At 46.1% G+C, this 17,840-nt stretch overlaps 1 protein-coding gene across 2 annotated transcripts in view; it reads right to left on the reverse strand.

Moving 5' to 3' along the window:
* Positions 1-4,415: 4,415 nt before the first annotated feature.
* RBMS2 (RNA binding motif single stranded interacting protein 2) overlaps positions 4,416-17,840 on the reverse strand; it is a gene marked incomplete at both ends in the record, with an annotated part of 40,294 nt that continues 26,869 nt past the window's right edge. The window contains 8 exons of one of the 2 annotated variants that reach the window (XM_080706466.1): positions 4,416-4,496; positions 5,135-5,215; positions 6,534-6,644; positions 7,923-8,000; positions 10,138-10,231; positions 10,555-10,601; positions 10,902-11,011; positions 11,118-11,197. In XM_080706466.1, coding sequence (XP_080562592.1) covers positions 4,416-4,496; positions 5,135-5,215; positions 6,534-6,644; positions 7,923-8,000; positions 10,138-10,231; positions 10,555-10,601; positions 10,902-11,011; positions 11,118-11,197 — 682 coding nt within the window. The remainder of the gene's footprint in view (positions 4,497-5,134; positions 5,216-6,533; positions 6,645-7,922; positions 8,001-10,137; positions 10,232-10,554; positions 10,602-10,901; positions 11,012-11,117; positions 11,198-17,840) is intronic. The other variant, XM_080706467.1, reaches the window with a different exon arrangement.

The raw sequence follows: 17,840 nt of genomic DNA on the forward strand, positions 1-17,840 counted from the left end.
CTTCCAAGCTACACCCCTAACCCTATTTTATGTTTTTAATTTAGAAACAGGGTCTGGCTAAATTACTGAGGCTGGCTTTGAACTGGTGATCCTCCTGTCTCAGCCACTGCACCTGGCCCCACCCTCTAATCAAACCCACTGGACCAGCTGGAGCAGAGGCTGTGGCCAACCACACCCAGTGCATTGCTTTTGGTTAAGGTAACACCATTCATCAGTGCAATGCTGCTGCTTGCCCAGAAGGTGGGGCACGTGTGTAAGAGCAGGGCATGGTCATTCTAGAGAGGGCGCTCACTGCATCTTTATGGCAAAGTAACAGCTCACATGTAGGCTTCAGCCCCAGTGGGTTGACACTGGAGCAGCAGGCACTGGAGGCATTACTGATTAGCAAGTTAGGAACGGAAGAAGAATGGGATGGGCCATGGTGGCACAACCACAAATGGTCTGTGGAGCAGTGAAGTCTAGTCCTCTTCCTCAGTGCAAATAACGCCCTCCTACCACCCCTGTCACTGACAAGGCTCTAGGGGCTCTTAGCTCTTCAGAGCCAGCAGGCATCCCAAACGGGCAGCTCTTCACATTCTTTGGTTGAAAACACTAAAAAATAATTAGTTTTACCATTACCATTCCCACACCTTTCTAACCTCTATCTGCACCTTCTTCCAAAAATTCCTATCAGTCCAGGGTCTGAGCATCAACTCTGAGCCTGAGAGGCACAGTAAGAACACTGACATGAAGCCGGGAGTGGTGGCGCACGCTTGTAATTCCAGCCTTTTGGAGGCTGAGATAGGAGGATCGTTCACAGCCAGCCTCAGCTACTACTTAGTGAGGCCCTTTGCAACTGTGTGAGACCCTGTTTCAAAATAAAGAATAAAAAATAAGGTTGGGGGTGTAGCTCGGGGTAGAATGTCCCTGGGTTCCATCCCCAGTACTGCAAAAACAAGAACATTGACATGAGATGGGATGGGCAGGCTCGGAGCCTAGTGGAGGATGACACCGTCTGGGGAAGGGACTCTGATATGCTCTACTTGACTACAACCAAAACCCACAAAGTACTCAAGTATTTTAAGAATGTTATGCGCATCTGCACTGTGTAGAGTGAGATGTAGAGAGAAGTTAAGATCGGGCCTTAATGGAGACAGGATTCAGAGAACACTAGGTACAGTGTTTAAGGAGCCTGGCCTAAGCTGTGTGCAGGAGGGCTCTCCTGTATCCACCACTGGGCTACTTCACAGAAGAAATACCATCCCTTGTTCCTTCTCCTTCCTTTGTCCAATGACTGTTCGAAATGAACCAGCAACCAGGGCAGAAAATAGGAGCATAAAACAAAAACACCAGAAAGAAATCTTCAGTGCCATTAACCACTACAAAAGTAACTCCCCATGTGCAAACCAGAAACACCCATCAATAGCCTCTATCAAGTAGCTTCACATGAGAAGCAAAAAAGGCAACTTCAAAATTCAAAATGAAACAAAATCATAGCCATTTAAACATTTTTTTAAAATACAGAGAAAGGAGACAGAATCAGGAGGTGGAGGAGGGCAGCAGTGACGTGAATACCAGCATCTACATGGGAAAGGCCCCGACACGAAACCTCTCAGCATGGTTCCCAAGCTGCCATCAGACAAATGAACAGAAGGCTCCTTTGGTTTTTTCTATTTCTTAAAGGCCACTACTAATGAGAAAGAGCCCTGGTATATTTCCCATCAGGCTAGAGACAAAAAGCAAAAACCTAGAATGCTCCTGGGCTTGGGGCTTTTGCACTGGATAATTCTTTCCAGAGTCTGGAAGTACCAATGAGAGAAGACTCCATACTTGGTACCCTGCCCATGGCCCCTGCTCCTCGCCCCAGGGCGGGGGAGGGCTGTGACTCTCAATTCCCGGTGGGAGGGAAAGCTGGGCCAGACACCACGTTTCTTTCCCAACAGCCTACAACACCTATTTCTCCATCTCCATCACTTGCTGTCTACTTGTCTAATGGAACTATACCTGACCTTGAAGTGAAGGGGAGCACAATCCTCCCCTCAGGCATTGAGGGAGCACCTGGGAGAAGACGAGAGGAGCAGGCCTCCTGGGAAATGGGCGACTTTCTCCTACCTGTCTCCATGTGCACCATCAGATCTTAGAGAAGGGGACAGTTAACCACCGAGATAGAAGCTTTTTTAAAGGTCTGACTTTGTAAATCATGAGATGGGATATACTTCTCTTTTCTATCCTAGCTCCTGGCCGTCCCTCCACAAGAAGGAAAACGATCTCCAATGTCCTGGTTCCTTGGAGAAGAGGCAACACCCCAAGCAGGTCAGGTCACTCTGCAGTTCTGGAGAGCTCTGTCCATTGCACACATGTGTGTGCGTGCACACACACCAGTCCCCATCAGACCTCCGCCTGTGTGTGTGTCTGCCTTGTTCACAACAGCCGTGAGCCAGGCAAGGACGATTCCTGTCATGGTCAAAGCCCGGGGAGAATTCCAGGATCCCTCCCAACCAGTTGCATAAGTGTCATAAGGCACTGTGTCCAGGGTTAGGGTGGGAATTGACCCCACCCCAGAAGGCAGAGAAACACTGTCTATATCAAAGATATCTACACTTTGGCACAACTGACGTTTTGAGTTGGATAATTCTTTGCCAGGCGCACAGGGCTCTCCTTGTAAGGATGTGTAGCAGTTTCCTTGGTCTCTAGCAACAAGATGCCAGTAGCGCACACACAACTGCCCAGACATGGCAACCAAAGGTGTCACCAGATTGGCAGCACCTCTGGGGGATGAACACTGGTCTTTAGGTGAGCAGATCTTCCTCCACAGGGATGGAGCCTGTGTGGATCAGGCCAGGTCACAGCTGCGAAGGCCTTGGCGTAGAACACGGCCGTGTGCAGTGGGAAGAGAAGGCAGCACGCCTGGGCAGAAAAGCGGGTCCTCCAGAAGGCAGGCGAGCAAGCAGGCATTCCCCAAAGGCTGGAACTGAAAAGAAGCTTCCTTGGAGCTGCCAGCCACCACAGTGAGAAGAGCTGCTCAAGTCAGTCCATCCTGGGGCTCGCCACGGTGAGTCTCTGGCCAAATACGGCTCCAGGGCGGCCCCCAAGGCTGCAGGGTCATCTCTTGAATGAGCTTAGGTCACCACTGCTTCCTGAAGCCAAAGTCTAGTCATTTCTCCCAGCATGTGACTGGGTGGAGGAGAAAGCCACTCCACTGCCTGTGTCTACCCCTTGTCCCGCCCCCCAAGATTCCATATGAAATGTCATTCAAAAAGGAAACTCACAAAATTAAAAACCGTCAAAAGACAAAGTGGGCAGCCTCAGCTGTATGGAAAAGAGAAAAAGAATAATCTGGATGAGAGAACAAAAAAATGTGTGAAGACTGTGAGAGCTTTACAAAATCAAAATCTGAAGTCTGCATTTTTCTGTGTGTGTGTGGGGTGGTGGTGGTACTGGGTATTGAACCCATGGCGTTCTACCTCCAAGCTATAGCCCCAGCCCTTTTTGTTTGTAGTTTTGAAACAGGGTCTCTCTACATTGCTGAGGCTGTTCTCAAACTTGTGATCCTCCTCCTGTCTCAGCCTCCCACATACTGGGATTACAAGTGTGTGCCACCATGCCCAGCTAAGAAAAAAAAAAATTTTTGCCGGGTATCACACCACACACTTTTTGTTGTTGTTGTTGTTTTGGTGGTACTGGGGGTGGAACCTAGTGGCTTTCTACCTCCGGGCTATACTCCCGGCCCTATTTTATACTTTATTTGAAAACAGGGTCTCACTAAGTTGCTGAGAGCCTCACTAAGTAGCTGAGGCTGGCTTTGAACCTGTGCGATCCTCCTGTCTCAGCCTCCCAAGTGTGGGGATTACAAGCGTGCGCCACCACTCCCGGCCACACTTCTAATCCTAGTAGATAGGAGGCTGAGACAGGAGGATCACGCAGGTGCAAGGGCAGCCTCAACCACTTAGTGAGACTCTTAGCAACCTAGCAAGAACCTATTTCAAAACAAAAAAAATAAAATAGAGCTGGAGGTGTTGCTCAGAGATAGAACGGCTCTGGGTTCAATCTCCAGCATCACACAGACAAAAAAAGCTCTTTGATCTCCTTGAATGTAACACACATGAGAAGTGATGGCTCCATCAACAGTGGAGAAGCAGCATGGGACAGGAGCACTTACTCTCCCAGGCCTGGGCCTGCAAAAATGACGGCCAGTGTTGGTCCTCAGCCCGGCCTACAGATGCACTGTAATCCGACCGGCCCTTTTGAGCCAGGGAGCATCTCCAAGAATTCATTTATTTTCAACAAAGATAGGGAGGGGAATCGTAAAGGGGGCAAGAGCCAGGGAGGGTGGGAGGGGTGCGGCAAACAAGAGAAGCTGCCTGGCTTCGGCACGCCGAGCCGTACCCTAGCTGGGCACCTCTCCACCTGCCCCCAGCATGAGCTTCTTACCACCATTACTTGCTGAACTGGAAAGAACAGACCCCGTGGTCTGAGGGCGCGTCCACTGCCGCTTGGCTCTGTTGGCCACCGCTCTCCTGTGCCAGGGCCAGGGAGGAGAATCACTTTGTGTTTATTTCCTCACCTCCCACTGAAGCAGCCAAAACCCGCCCCAGGCTGAGAGCCCCCCATCCCCACACAGCAGCACACCAGTGGAAGGGATATAAAATGGGGCAGCTACTTTGGAAAATACTGCAGCGGCTCCACACTTCCAGCAGTGAGGCCCCTTCCCAGGGCACACGGTGAGTTCAAGGCGGCATCCGGCATTAACTACCAGCCCAGCGTGTGGAAGGGCCTCATTCAACAAGCACAGGCTCAGCCGGGCGTGGTGGAGCACGCCTGTAAGCCCAGCACTCGGGAGGCTGAGACGGGAGGATCCCAGGTTCGCGGACAGCCTCAGCTACTTAGTGAGGCCCTCTGCAACTTAGTGAGACCCTGTTTCAAAATAAAGAATAAAAATAGGCTGGAGGTGAAGTTCAGAAGTAGAATGCCCCTGGGTTCCATCCCCAGTACTGCAAAAAAAAAAAAAAAAAAAAAAAAAATGAACACAGACTCTTTCCTTCCTACATTCTTCATATAGCTACCAGCCATTTGTGAACACAGAATCAGCATCACTGAAAGGAAAATCTTCCTCTGTCACTGTCCCACCCTCACTCCAAAGAAATCATGCTCTTACCTCAACTGAAACGCTAGAAGAAGGCACAGGGGTGTACTGAGAGATGTAAGCTCCATGCATCGCTGCAGCTGATGGCATGTACTAGAATGGAGAATATCAACAGGCTCTGAGCACTGGTTCTTGGCTATGTCTAAAGCACCTGAGGACCTTTTAAAAATACCAATGTCGCCGGGCATGGTGGTGCACGCTTGTAATCCCCGTGCTTGGGAGGCGGAGACAGGAGGATCACGCAGGTTCAAAGCCAGCTGCGCTAGCTTAAGAGCCTCCCTAATGTTGGGATTACAAGTGCGCGCCACCAGGCCTGGCTCCTTGCTCTGTAGTTTATATCAGAAATATCTGAGCCGGAAATAAATAAAGTTAATGTGTCCCTCAAAGGAAGAAAAAAAAAAAAGAAATATCTGAGCCGGGCATGGTGGCGCACGCTTGTAATCCCAGTATTTGGGAGGCTGAGACCGGAGGATCGCGGTTCACGGACAGCCTTAGCTACTTAGTGAGGCCCTCTGCAACTCAGTGAGACTTGGTTTCAAAATAAAGAATAAAAAAAAAAAATTGGGCAGGGGGTGTAGCTCCGAGGTCAAATGCCTCTGGGTTCCATCCTCAGACCTGCCTGCAAAAAGATAAAAAATAAAAAAAATTCTGGCTTTTAGCCAGGCATGGTGGCACATACCCATACTCACAGTATTTAGGAGGCAGAGACAGGTGTACCTTAGGCCCAATTAAACCTCAGCAACTTAGGCTTTCAGCAACCTAGCAAGACTCTGCTAAAATAAAAAAAAGAAAAAAGGAAAAAAAAAAGGTCTGGGGATGTAGCTTGGAGGTACACAGCTGCTGGGTTCAACACCCAGTACCACACATGGCAAGGAGGAGGAGTAGGAGGAAATCATCATCATCATCATCATCATCATCATCATCATCATCATCGAGGTGTGGTGGTGCACGTTTGTAATTCCTGCATTCGGGAGGCTGAGACTGGAGGACCCCAGTTCACAGACAGCCTCAGCCACTAATTGAGGTCCTTTGCAACTGAGTAAGACTCTGTTTCAAAAAAAAAATTTTTTTTTTTGGTGGTACTGGGGGTGGAACCCAGAGGCTTTTCTACCTCTGGGCTATACTCCGAGACCTATTTTCTATTTTATTTGGAAACAGGGTCTCACTAAGTTGCTGAGAGCCTCACTAAGTAGCTGAGGCTGGCTTTGAACCTGTGCGATCCTCCTGTCTCAGCCTCCCAAGTGCGGGGATTACAAGCGTGCACCACCACTCCTGGCTTCTGTTTCAAAATTTAAAGCACAGGGCTGGGGGTGTCACTTGGAGATAGAATGCCCCTGGGTTCCATCCAGTACCACACACTCACAAAAAAAAAAAATAATAATAATATGATGATGATGACAGCTGGATTTACCGTTCCTGTGCTGCTGAGTGAGAGGTGGCCCAGTTGCTGGGTCAGGGGTCCCATCATGGAGGCAGGCTGGAGTGAAATGGGGTGATCCATCCCCGGTGTCAGAACTGAACCCTAGACACAACACAGAACAAGGGTTAGCTGGCAGCATCCTGGGAGGGGCCTTAAGTCAGTGACTGACGGCCATCAAGAACATTGTACACACTTTTTTTTTTTGGTGGTGGTGGTACTTGGGGTGGAACCCAGGGGCTTTTCTACCCCGGGGCTATACTCCCAGCCCTATTTTATACTTTATTTGGAAACAGGATCTCACTAAGTTACCGAGAGCCTCACTCAGTAGCTAAGGCTGGCTTCAAACCTATGCAATCCTTCTGTCTCAGCCTCCCAAGTGCTGGGAATCTGTGCGCCACCATGCCCGGCTCAAAGACACACATACATTCATTTATTTATTTATTTATTTATTTATTTATTTATTTATTTATTTATTTATTTATTTTGTGTGTGTGTGTGTGGTACTGGGGGTGGAACCCAGAGGCTTTCTACCTCCGGGCTATACTCCCAGACCTATTTTATATTTTATTTTGAAACAGGGTCTCACTAAGTTGCTGAGAGCCTCACTAAGTAGCTGAGGCTGGCTTTGAACCTGTGCGATCCTCCTGTCTCAGCCTCCCAAGCGCGGGGATTACAAGCGTGCGCCACCATGTCCGGCGAAGACACACATTTTAAAATCCTGGAAATGGCCGGGCGCACGCTTGTAATCCCCGCGCTTGGGAGGCAGAGACAGGAGGATCGCGCAGGTTCAAAGCCAGCCGTGCGCGCTGGCTTAGGAGACCCTGTTTCCAAATAAAAATGTAAAAATAGGTCTGGGAGTGTAGCCCGGAGGTAGAAGGGCTTCCAGGAACCCCAGTACCACCAAAAAATAATAATAATAATAATAAAAATAAATAAATAAATAAAATAAAACCCTGGGAACCGGGCATGGTGGCGCACGCTTGTAATCCCAGCATTTGGAAGGCTGAGACAGGAGGATTGCGGGTTCATGGTCAGCCTCAGCTACTTAGTGAGACCCTGTTTCAAAATAAAAAATAAAAAACAGGGCAGGGGTGTAGCTTGGAGGTAGAATGCCCCTGGGTACCATCCCCAGAACCCCCCCCAAAAAAAATCTAGAACCCCAGTGAGCAGGAACCCAGCTATGTAACACAGCCATACCAGTCTGGAGGGACCCTGGTCCCTGGTCTAAGAATAACAAACTCACAGAGTTTAAGGACTGATAGTTGGGCTACCAGGGACTGAGCCAGAACTCACACCCACACCTCCTGCCATGTAAGCTCCCCGCTTTTTTTTTTTACACCAAATTGCCTCTTTCACTTCTGCCTACTCCTGAACACTCACTGAAGGCGGCATGAGGTATGACTGGGGCTGCATCCAGGATGGGTCAGGTAACTGGAGAGGAGACGTCTGAGTCACTCTCTGAAGCAAAAACAAAGATGTTAACTGTCATGGAAATTACCATCTGCTCAACGATCCAAGAATTTAGCAAAGCCTCCCAAAAGTTGAAATGCCCCCTCAGAATATAAAAACATTAAGAATAAACTGGCTGTGACTGTTTTGTTTGTTTGTTTTGCGGTACTAGGGATTGAAACCAGGGGCATTTTACTTCCAAGCTACAGCCTCAGTCCTATTTTTTTATTCTTTGTTTAGAAACAAGGTCTCACTAAGTAGCTGAGGCTGGCTATGAAACTGTGATCTTCCTGTCTCAGCCTCCCAAGTACTGGGATTACAAGTGTAAATCACTATGCCCAGCTATTTTCACATTGTCAATCCTTGCAACAATCCTGTGAGACTAATATAGAAGGAAGACAGAGTGAATTTTGGGTTGCTTTTAACTTTTATTAATTCTGTTTGCCAACACGCCTGGCCAAAAATAAGCTGTTTAAAAACACTAGCAAGCCAGGCGTGGTGGCGCACGCTTGTAATCTCCATGCTTGGGAGGCAGAGACAGGAGGATCGCGCAGGTTCGAAGCCAGCTATACTGGCTTGAGACCCTGTTTCCAAATAAAAAAGTATAAAAATGGGTCTGGGAGTATTGCTCGGAAGTAGAAGGGTTTCCAGGAAGCCAGTACCACCATAAAAACAAAAACAACAACAACAAAAAAAACCACTAGCAAAAGCCAGGCATAGTGGCACACGCTTGTAATCCCAGCGCTTGGGAGGATGAGACAGGAGGCTCATGTAAGTTCAAAAGCAACCTCAGCAGCTTACTGGGGCTCTCAGCAAATTAGTGAGATCCTGTTTCCAAATAAAACATAAAATAGGTCTGGAGGTATAGCTCAGAGGTAGAAGGCCTCTGGGTTCCATCCCCAGCACCACCAAAGGGGGGAAAAAAAAAGAAAAGAAAAGAGCTGAGCATGGTGGGGCATATCTGTAATCCCAGTACTTGAGAGGCTGAGACAAGAGGATCACAGGTTTCAGGACAGCCTCATCAACCTAAAGAGACTTTGCTTCAAAATAACAAAAAATAGCTGGGCGTGGTGGCGCACGCTTGTAATCCCCGTGCTTGGGAGGCTGAGACAGGAGGATCGCACAGGTTCGAAGCCAGCCTCAGCTACTTAGTGAGGCTCTCAACAACTTAGTGAGATCCTGTTTCCAAATAAAGTATAAAATAGGTCTGGGAGTACAGCCCAGAGATAGAAAGCCCCGAGTTCCACTCCCAGTACCACAAAAAAACAAACAAACAAACAAAAAAAAAACACAGAAAATAACAAAAAAATAAGCAGGGCGTGGTGGCGCATGCTTGTAATCCCAGCATTCGGGAGGCTGAGACAGGAGGATTGCGGTTCGTAGACAGCCTCAGCTACTTAGTGAGGCTCTCTGCAACTCAGTGAGACCCTGTTTTAAAATAAAGAATAAAAAAAAATAGGGCTAGGGGTGTAGCTCAGTAGAATGCCCCTGGATTCCATCCTCAGTACCAAAACAAAATAAAAAACAAAAACAAAAAGGATCCCAGGAGCTGAACGTGGTTGCATACACTTGTAATCCCAGCATTCAGGAGGCTGAGACAAGAGGATCACGGTTCACAGACAGCCTCAGCTACTACTTAGGTCCTTTGCAACCCTGTTTCAAAATAAAGACTAAAAAATAGGGCTGGGGTGTCACTTGGAGGTAGAATGCCCCTGGGTTCCATCCCCAGTACCAAAAAAAAAAAAAAAAAAAAAAGAATCACTAGTGCCGGGGGCATGGTGGCTCACGCTTGTAATCCCAGCGTTCAAGAGGCTAAGACCGGAGGACCATGATTTGCAGACAGCCTCAGCTACTTAGTGAGCCCCTTTGCAACTCAGTGAGACTTGTTTCAAGATAAAGAATAAAATATTAGGGCTGGGGTGTAGCTCGGAGGTAGAATTACTCTGAGTTCAATCCCTAGCACTCCAAAAAAAAAAAAAAAAAAAAGCCCCTGGTTTCAATTCCCAGTACTGCAAAAAAAAAAAAGATAATAATAATAAAAAATAAATAAATAAAATTAAAAACAAGTTGTTTCTAGCTTTATATTTATTTATCTAAAACACATGATATGGAAAAGCCACTATGCTCCTTTTGGGTATGAACATACCTGATAGGAAGACACAGGAGATGGGAGATATGGGGAGAGTGCAGATTGGGCGAGCATCCTGCCGGCCGTGATGTTGTAAGGGGTTGGGTAAAATCTGTAAGAAAGAACCTCATTCATTAAAAAGTCCCAGAATCACTGAGGCCCTTTGCAACTCAGTGAGATCCTGTTTCAAAATAAAGAATACAAAACAGGGCTGGTGTAGAACAGAGGTAGAATGCCCCTGGGTTCCATCCCAGTACTGCAAAAAAAAAAAAAAAACAAAAAAAAAAAAAAAAAAACTAGGAAACCACAAGGCCCCCTGATAAAATCAGCTACTTCCTCACTTCCTACCAACTGCTATGTGAAAATTAAGATGAACATTCAAGTGCCTGGGCACAGGCCATTTTCAGATAGCTGGATTATATAAAATACCCTTACCCATTCTGAAGAGCTGTGGTGGGGTCATAGGTCAAGGCCATACCACCCTAGAAAGAAAGCGACATTTAAATTGTGAGCCCTTGGGTAAGCACAAGAGCAAGCCCAGAATGCCAAGGCTGGGATGTATTTAGTTCAAACGATCAATTTAGGACTGGACAGTTCCCACTGCGGCTGCACAGGCTGCAGAGCTCATGCAGGCCCACCCTGAGGAGTGTGTTCCCCAGCCGGCACTTCTCAGTTGCACACTGGAGCTGTCAGGCCAGCCCCCCGCACTCAGAAACCACGCCACGGTGAGCTCCATCCCGCTGTACTGCCCCGTGCTCCGGTGTCCCCGCAGGCTCTCTCACCATATCTCCACTCCTGGGCCAGGCCCGTCCATTATGCACAAACTTCCCTTGGTTCTGTCGTTTCTTTGGCCCGCCATCAGCAAATTTACACAGCAAGGGATCTGATGGGGCTGGCGAGAGAGAGAGCAGGCGGGCAGCTGAGTCCCTCCTCGCCGAGACCTCCAGACACTGAGGGGCGGAGCGACCGGGGCTCAGCCCGATTCGCAGATGCCTCACCTGGTACTCCAGGCGGTGTCTTAATGTATTTTCCATTAAAGTGAGTGATGATGGCTTCGCACTTCTCTGTGGACTCCATCCTAAGGAACACAAGAGGGTGAGGCTCTAGCTTCTCCAAGATCTGTGCTCTCTATAACTCAAAAAGAAAGCCCTAAGCTGGAGGTGGTGGTGCATACTTGTAATCCCAGTACTTGGGAGGATTGCAAGTTTGAGGCCAGCCTCAACTACTTAGTGAGGCCCTCCCCAACTTAGTGAGACCCTGTTTCAAAATAAAGAATACAAAATAGGGCTGGGGTAGAGCTAGAAGGTACAATCCCCTAGGTTCAATCCCCAGTATTGCAAAAAAAAAAAAGTAAAAGCCCTGAGTTCCAAGCCCTACAAATGCTCAAAAACTATAACAACAGAAAAGCAGCTTTTGCCAAACTTTTTTTTTTGGTGGTATTGGGAATGGAACCCAGGGGCATTCTACCTCTGAGCTACACCCCCAGCCCTATTTATTATTCTTTATTTCGAAACAGGATCTCACTGAGTTGCAAAGGGCTTCACTAAGCAGCTGAGGCAGGCTGCGAACCCAGATCTTCCTGTTTCAGCCTCCCAAACGATGGGCTTACAAGCGTGTGCCACCATGCTTGACTCTTTTTTTTTTTATAGTCCTTATTTTTTTAGAAACAGAGTCTCGAATTTTAAAACATGCATCCAAAGATGGCGACCGAGAAAAGCGGGGCTTAAGAGCCCCGCTAACAACCAATCTCCATTACCACAAAATCAACGCCTTTCATAGCCAGAAAACACCATCAGCAGAGAAACAAAAAAATCACCAGGCTCCAGAGAGAAAGCGGACTGAGAACAGAGCTCAGAGCCACAGAGGAGATACACTGGCCTCACGCCCGAGGACGCGGCAGCAGCGCCATATTGCCGGCGGCAGCGGTGAATTCACCGGATGGCTACAGCAAGCCGAGATGAGCCGCTGCGGAACAGACAGGCGGGATCTTTCGGTGCAGGGAGCATCTAAAGCTCCCAGTGGCTGAGCTCAGCACACGGTGCAGGGACTCAAAGTGGAACTCAAAACCAGAGAAGAAAAAATACGCCAGCCTCACGGCCGAGGGCATGGCAGCGGCGCCATATTGCCACTGGCGGCAGCAGCAAGAAATTAACCGAGTCCAGTACAGCTACATCTGCGTACTCAAGAACAGTGAGTCAAACTGCGGGCCCCAGAGGAGAAATCCCAGTACTGTACTCCCTGGGACTTGACCCAGTGGGGGAGTGGCGGTGGCAGAGATATCACACCATAGGAGAACGTGCAACCTGGCACCCCCCACAGTCTAAAGCAGCCTCTATCGACTCCCTGGGTCGGAGACTCTGTGATACAACCCAGCAAAGGAGTAGTGGGGTCTGAGATACTGCAGACTCGAGATCCACAGCACCTTAAGCGAAGTCATAGTGACCCAAGGGAAGAACCCAGAGAAGGCACAAACTTCCGAAATCATGGGAAAGAGGAATAATACTGGAGCAATAAATGCCCACAACCCCACAACATCAGAACCCGATAAAACAGAAAATCAGAGATTTCTAGAAGATCAAATCAGGAAAATAACTGTAGAAATAATAGAGGTGCTTCAAAAAGAATTCAGAGAGAGCCAAAAAGAGATAAAGGATGCAATTAATGAAGTAAAGGTCTCAATTCAAAGCACAAACAACCGATTAGACCACATGGAGAACAGAATCTCGCTCTTAGAAGATGATCATTCCAAAAATGAACGCATAGTTTCTAATCTAGAAAAAAATATCCAACAGCAGGAATCTGATATTGAAGAAATATGGGCCCATCTTAAGAGAGCTAATCTAAGAATAATTGGAATAGAGGAGGGAAAAGAAAGTAAAACCAAAGGGATTAACAATCTCTTCAAGGAAGTAATAGCAGAAAATTTTCCAAACATAGAGCAAGAGGTTGATACACAGGTCCAGGAAACTTATAGAACTCCCTTTTGACAGGATTGGAGAAGAGGATCCCCACGCCACATAATTGTCAAAATGACCAATGTGGAAGCCAAGCAGAGAATCTTTTTTTTTTTATTAATTTATTTTTTAAATTGGTGCATTGTAGTCATATATCAATCACATTGGAGTACAAGACTTGAGAGGATATACAAGCACACATCATCCAATTAGCCCTCCTCCAGCCCCCATCCCATTCCCTCCCCCTCCCTCCATCCCACACTTCTTTGGTGATTTACTTTGATACATTTGTTTATGTACCTCCTGCGTTTTAAAGAGGCTCCGTCCTCCAGTATTACATACCCTCTGATTGGTCACATTAGTTGCTTCACTATAGGGCCCTTTCTATAGCTCAACCTCTTCCTGTTGCCCTTATCCTCCTAGTTATTGCTGATTAAGAGAAGCGTATGATTTATATTTTCTGCGATATTTCTCTGTGCATGCTGCGTTGCAAGTACCAATCCCACTCTTGATGGTCCCAGTAGTGGCCTGGCTACTCAGTGGACTGATCCAGACCTCAAGCAGAGAATCTTAAAGGCAACAAAAACAAAGGACCAAGTGACATTCAGAGGCAAACCAATTAGAATCACTCCAGACTTCCCAAACCAAGTCATGAGAGCCAGAAGGGCTTGGAGTAACATACTCCAAACTCTGAAAGAAAACAACTTCCAGCCAAAAATTCCCTACCCAGCAAAACTTTCTATCAAATTAGATGGAAAAATAAGAAGCTTCCATGACAAACAGAAACTGAAGGAATTTATGTCTTCAAAACCAGCGCTAGAGAAAATACTCAAAGAGATGAACTACAAAGAAGAAATAGGTAACACACACCAGAACCAGAGAAACAAGATTTTCCATCCAACAGACAACTAAGATTGGTTATCTGTGGAGATTCATTATTTATGTTAGTCTTTTACCTATCTCTAAATTGTATTGTTTGCCTTTATTGTTGTTAATTTTTAGGATGTCTAGTTGGAATATTAATATACCTTCAGATATAGCATTTGGAAATATTTTATCCCATTCTATTAGTAAATTTTAACTCTGTTTATATTGTCTTTGGATATACAATATTTTTTTTATTTTTTAGGGAGTTTGTATACTCTTCTGTTGCCTGTGTCATTGAAATCACATCCAAGAAATCACTGCCAATTTCAATGTTGTGAGGTTTTATGACCCAGATTTTCTTCTAAAAGTTTATAGTCTTAAGATTTATATTTAGGTCTTTTATCTATTTTGAGTTAATATTTGTATATGGGATAAGGTAAGGGTCCAATTTTATTCTTTTCCATGTAAGTATTATTTTTCAACAATATTTAGTTAAAAGATTATTATTTCCACCACCAAATGTTCGTGGAAACCTTGTCAAAAATAACTTGACAATATAGGGAAGAATTTAGCTCTAGGCTTTTATTTAACTCCAATGGTTTATATATCTGCCTTTAGAACAGTACTACACTGTTTCAATTATTGTAGCTTTATATGGTTTGAAATCAGAAAATATATATCTTCTAGCTTTGTTCTTTTTCAAGATCGTTTTGGGTATCTAGAGTCCATATTCCATATTAGGATAGATTTTTTTTCCTGAAAAATAAATATATAAATATATGATAGTTTCACCTAAAAAAATAGAAAAAAAATATTCTCTGGTAAGAAAGAAAGCAAAAAGAAATATTGAAATGTTATCTTTAAGTCATCAAAAGCTTGGTATCAGACAAATGAAACTGTTATGTGAAATTATCATTTTTAATTTTGGATAAATTGCTATAATACTACATGTCAACCACTAAGCCAAGCATGGGAAGGAGGGATGGGGAGAGAATGGGGTAGGGATCGAGTGGGGGCTGACTGGGCGATGTGTGCATGTATGTCTACAAAAGTTTGTATCCCACTATGATGTATGAATACAGTGCACCAATAAAATAAAATAAAAAAAAAGAAACAGAGTCTCACTGAGTTGTTAAGGGCCTTGCAAAGTAGCTGAGGCTGTCCGTGAACCGTTATCCTCTGGTCTCAGCCTCCAGAATTCTGAGATTACAAGCATGTGCCACCACGCCCTGCTGCCATACATTTTTAAGGTGTCTTTAAGAGGCAACCCACCATATCCTGAAGGTTCTTTCCAATGGCTCCTGCAGAGGAAACTCAAGTAATGCAAGTATTCAAAATTTTAATATTTCAGCTGGGCGTGGTGGCAACACTTGTAATCCCAGTACTTGGGAGGCTGAGACAAAAAGATTGCAGGTTTGAGGCCAGCCTCAGCTACTTAGTGAGGCCCTCCACAACTTAGTGAGACCCTGTTTCAAAATGAAGAATAAAAGCTAGGCCAGGCGTGGTGGTGCATGGTGGCACACGCTTATAATCTCAGCATTCGGGAGGCTGAGACAGGAGGATTGCAGTTTGTAGACAGCCTCACCTACTTAGTGAGGCCCTTTGCAACTCAGTGAGAACCTGTTTCAAAATAAAGAATAAAAAATAGGGCTGGCGGCATAGTTCAGAGGTAGAATGCCCCTGAGTTTCATCCCCAGTACTGCAAAACAATAATTAATTAATTAATTTAAAAAGACTGGAGTTATAGCTTGGAGGTAGAATGCCCTTGAATTCCATCCCTAATACTAAAAAAAAAAAAAAGAAAAAGAAAAGGAAAGAAAGAATGAAAGAAAGAAAAAAAGAAAAAAAGAAGATGATGATGATGATTGGAGGAAGCGGGAGTGGCGGGCACACCTGTGATCCCAGCCTGTGGGAGGCTGACGGGAGGGCCGCAGGCGTGAGGACAGCCTCAGCGATGTGGGGAGGCTCTCAGTGACCTAGGGACACCTTGTTTCACAATAAAAAATGAAATAGTGCTGGGGTATGGCTCAGAGTTAGAATGTCTCTGGGTTCAAGCCCTAGTGCCTAAAATGAAATAAATAAAAATAAAATGACATAGGGGTGGAGGTATAGCTTGGAAATAGAATGCCTCTGCGTTCAATCCCCACTGCCACAAAAAGACAAGCAAGCACAGGAGGATGCCATGCTGACCTGTAAACTTGGGAGGCTGGGACAGAAGAATCCTAAATTCAAGGCCAGCCTGAGCAATTTAGTGAGATACAGTCAGGAAAACACAAAAAGAAGAAGGAGAAGGAGAAGGAAGGAGAAGGAGAAAAAGAAGGAAGGAGAAGGAGAAGGAGGAGAAGGAGAAGGAAGGAGAAGGAGGAGAAGGAGAAGGAGAAGGAGAAGAAGGAGGAGAAGGAGAAGGAGAAGGAGAAGGAGAAGGAGAAGGAGAAGGAAGAAGGAGAAGAAAGAGAAGGAAGGAGAAGGAAGGAGGAGAAGGAAGGAGAAGGAGAAGGAAGGAGAAGAAGGAGGAGAAGGAGAAGGAGAAGGAAGGAGACGGAAAAGGAGAAGGAGAAGGAGAAGGAGAAGAAGGAGAAGGAGGAGAAGGAGACAGAAAAGGAGAAGGAGAAGGAGAAGGAGGAGAAGGAGAAAAAGAAGAAGGAAGGAGAAGGAGAAGGAGGAGAAGGAGAAGGAAGGAGAAGGAGGAGAAGGAGAAGGAGGAGAAGAAGGAGGAGAAGGAGGAGAAGAAGGAGGAGAAGGAAGGAGAAGAAGGAGAAGGAAGGAGAAGGAGAAGAAGAAGGAGGAGGAGAAGGAGAAGAAGGAGAAGGAGAAGGAGGAGAAGGAGAAGGAGAAGGAGGAGAAGGAGAAGAAGGAGAAGGAGAAGGAGGAGAAGGAGAAGGAAGGAGAAGAAGGAGAAGGAAGGAAGAGACAAAGATAAAGATAAAGGGTCGGGATGCAGCTCAGTGGTAGCACACCCACCACTGGGTCCAATCCCCAGAACTACAAAACAACAACAAAGTTTAGGAAGAAGAAAGTGATCAGAGCTTGGGAATTCCTCTGCAGTCATACCTGGGCTTGCCAGCAAGTGTTCTACTAAGATTGAGCCTGCTAGGAAAAGGACCTATTTCTTACTTCCAAAGTCTTAAACACTTGGCTTAGAGATTATCCATGGAGCAGGTAAGACAGATAAAACTGCAACACCAAAAGGATGTTCCAAGACAAGCTGGTGGCGCGCGCTTGTAATCCCAGCACTCGGGAGGCTGAGACCGGAGGCTCGCGGTTCGCGGACAGCCTCAGCTACTTTGTGAGGCCCTCTGCAACTCAGTGAGACCTGGTTTCAAAAAACAAAAAAGACTAAAAATAAGACCGGGGTGTAGTTTGGAGGTAGAATGCCCCTGGGTTCCAACCCCAGTACTGCCCCCCTAAAAAATAATAATGATAATAATAATAACAATAATAATAATAGGTCTATAGGGCTGGGAGTGTAGCTCAAAGGTAGAATGCCCCTGGGTTCCACCAACCTCAGTACCGCAAAAAAAAAAAAAAAAAAAAGAAAGAAAGAAAGATGTTCACATTACTTAATCCAGGAGTTTTCAAACTTAAAAAAAGGCAAGAGAGCCAGGAATGGTGGTGCACACTTCTAATACCAACATTTGGGAGGCTGAGACTGGAGGATTGTAGTTCACAGACAGCCTCAACTACTTAGTGAGGCCCTATGCAACTCAGTGAGACCCGGTTTCAAAATAAAGAATAAAGCCAGGCGTGGTGGTGCACGCTTGTAATCCTCACGCTTGGGCGGCTGAGACAGGAGGATCCCACAGGTTCAAAGCCAGCTGTGCTGGCTTAAGAGACCCTGTTTCCAAATAAAAATACAAAAAGTATGTCTGGGAGTGTAGCCCGGAAGTAGAAGGGCTTCCA

This window comes from Muscardinus avellanarius (genome assembly GCF_963383645.1).
Source record: "Muscardinus avellanarius genome assembly, chromosome: 11".
In the NCBI taxonomy this organism is placed as follows: Eukaryota; Metazoa; Chordata; class Mammalia; order Rodentia; family Gliridae; genus Muscardinus; species Muscardinus avellanarius.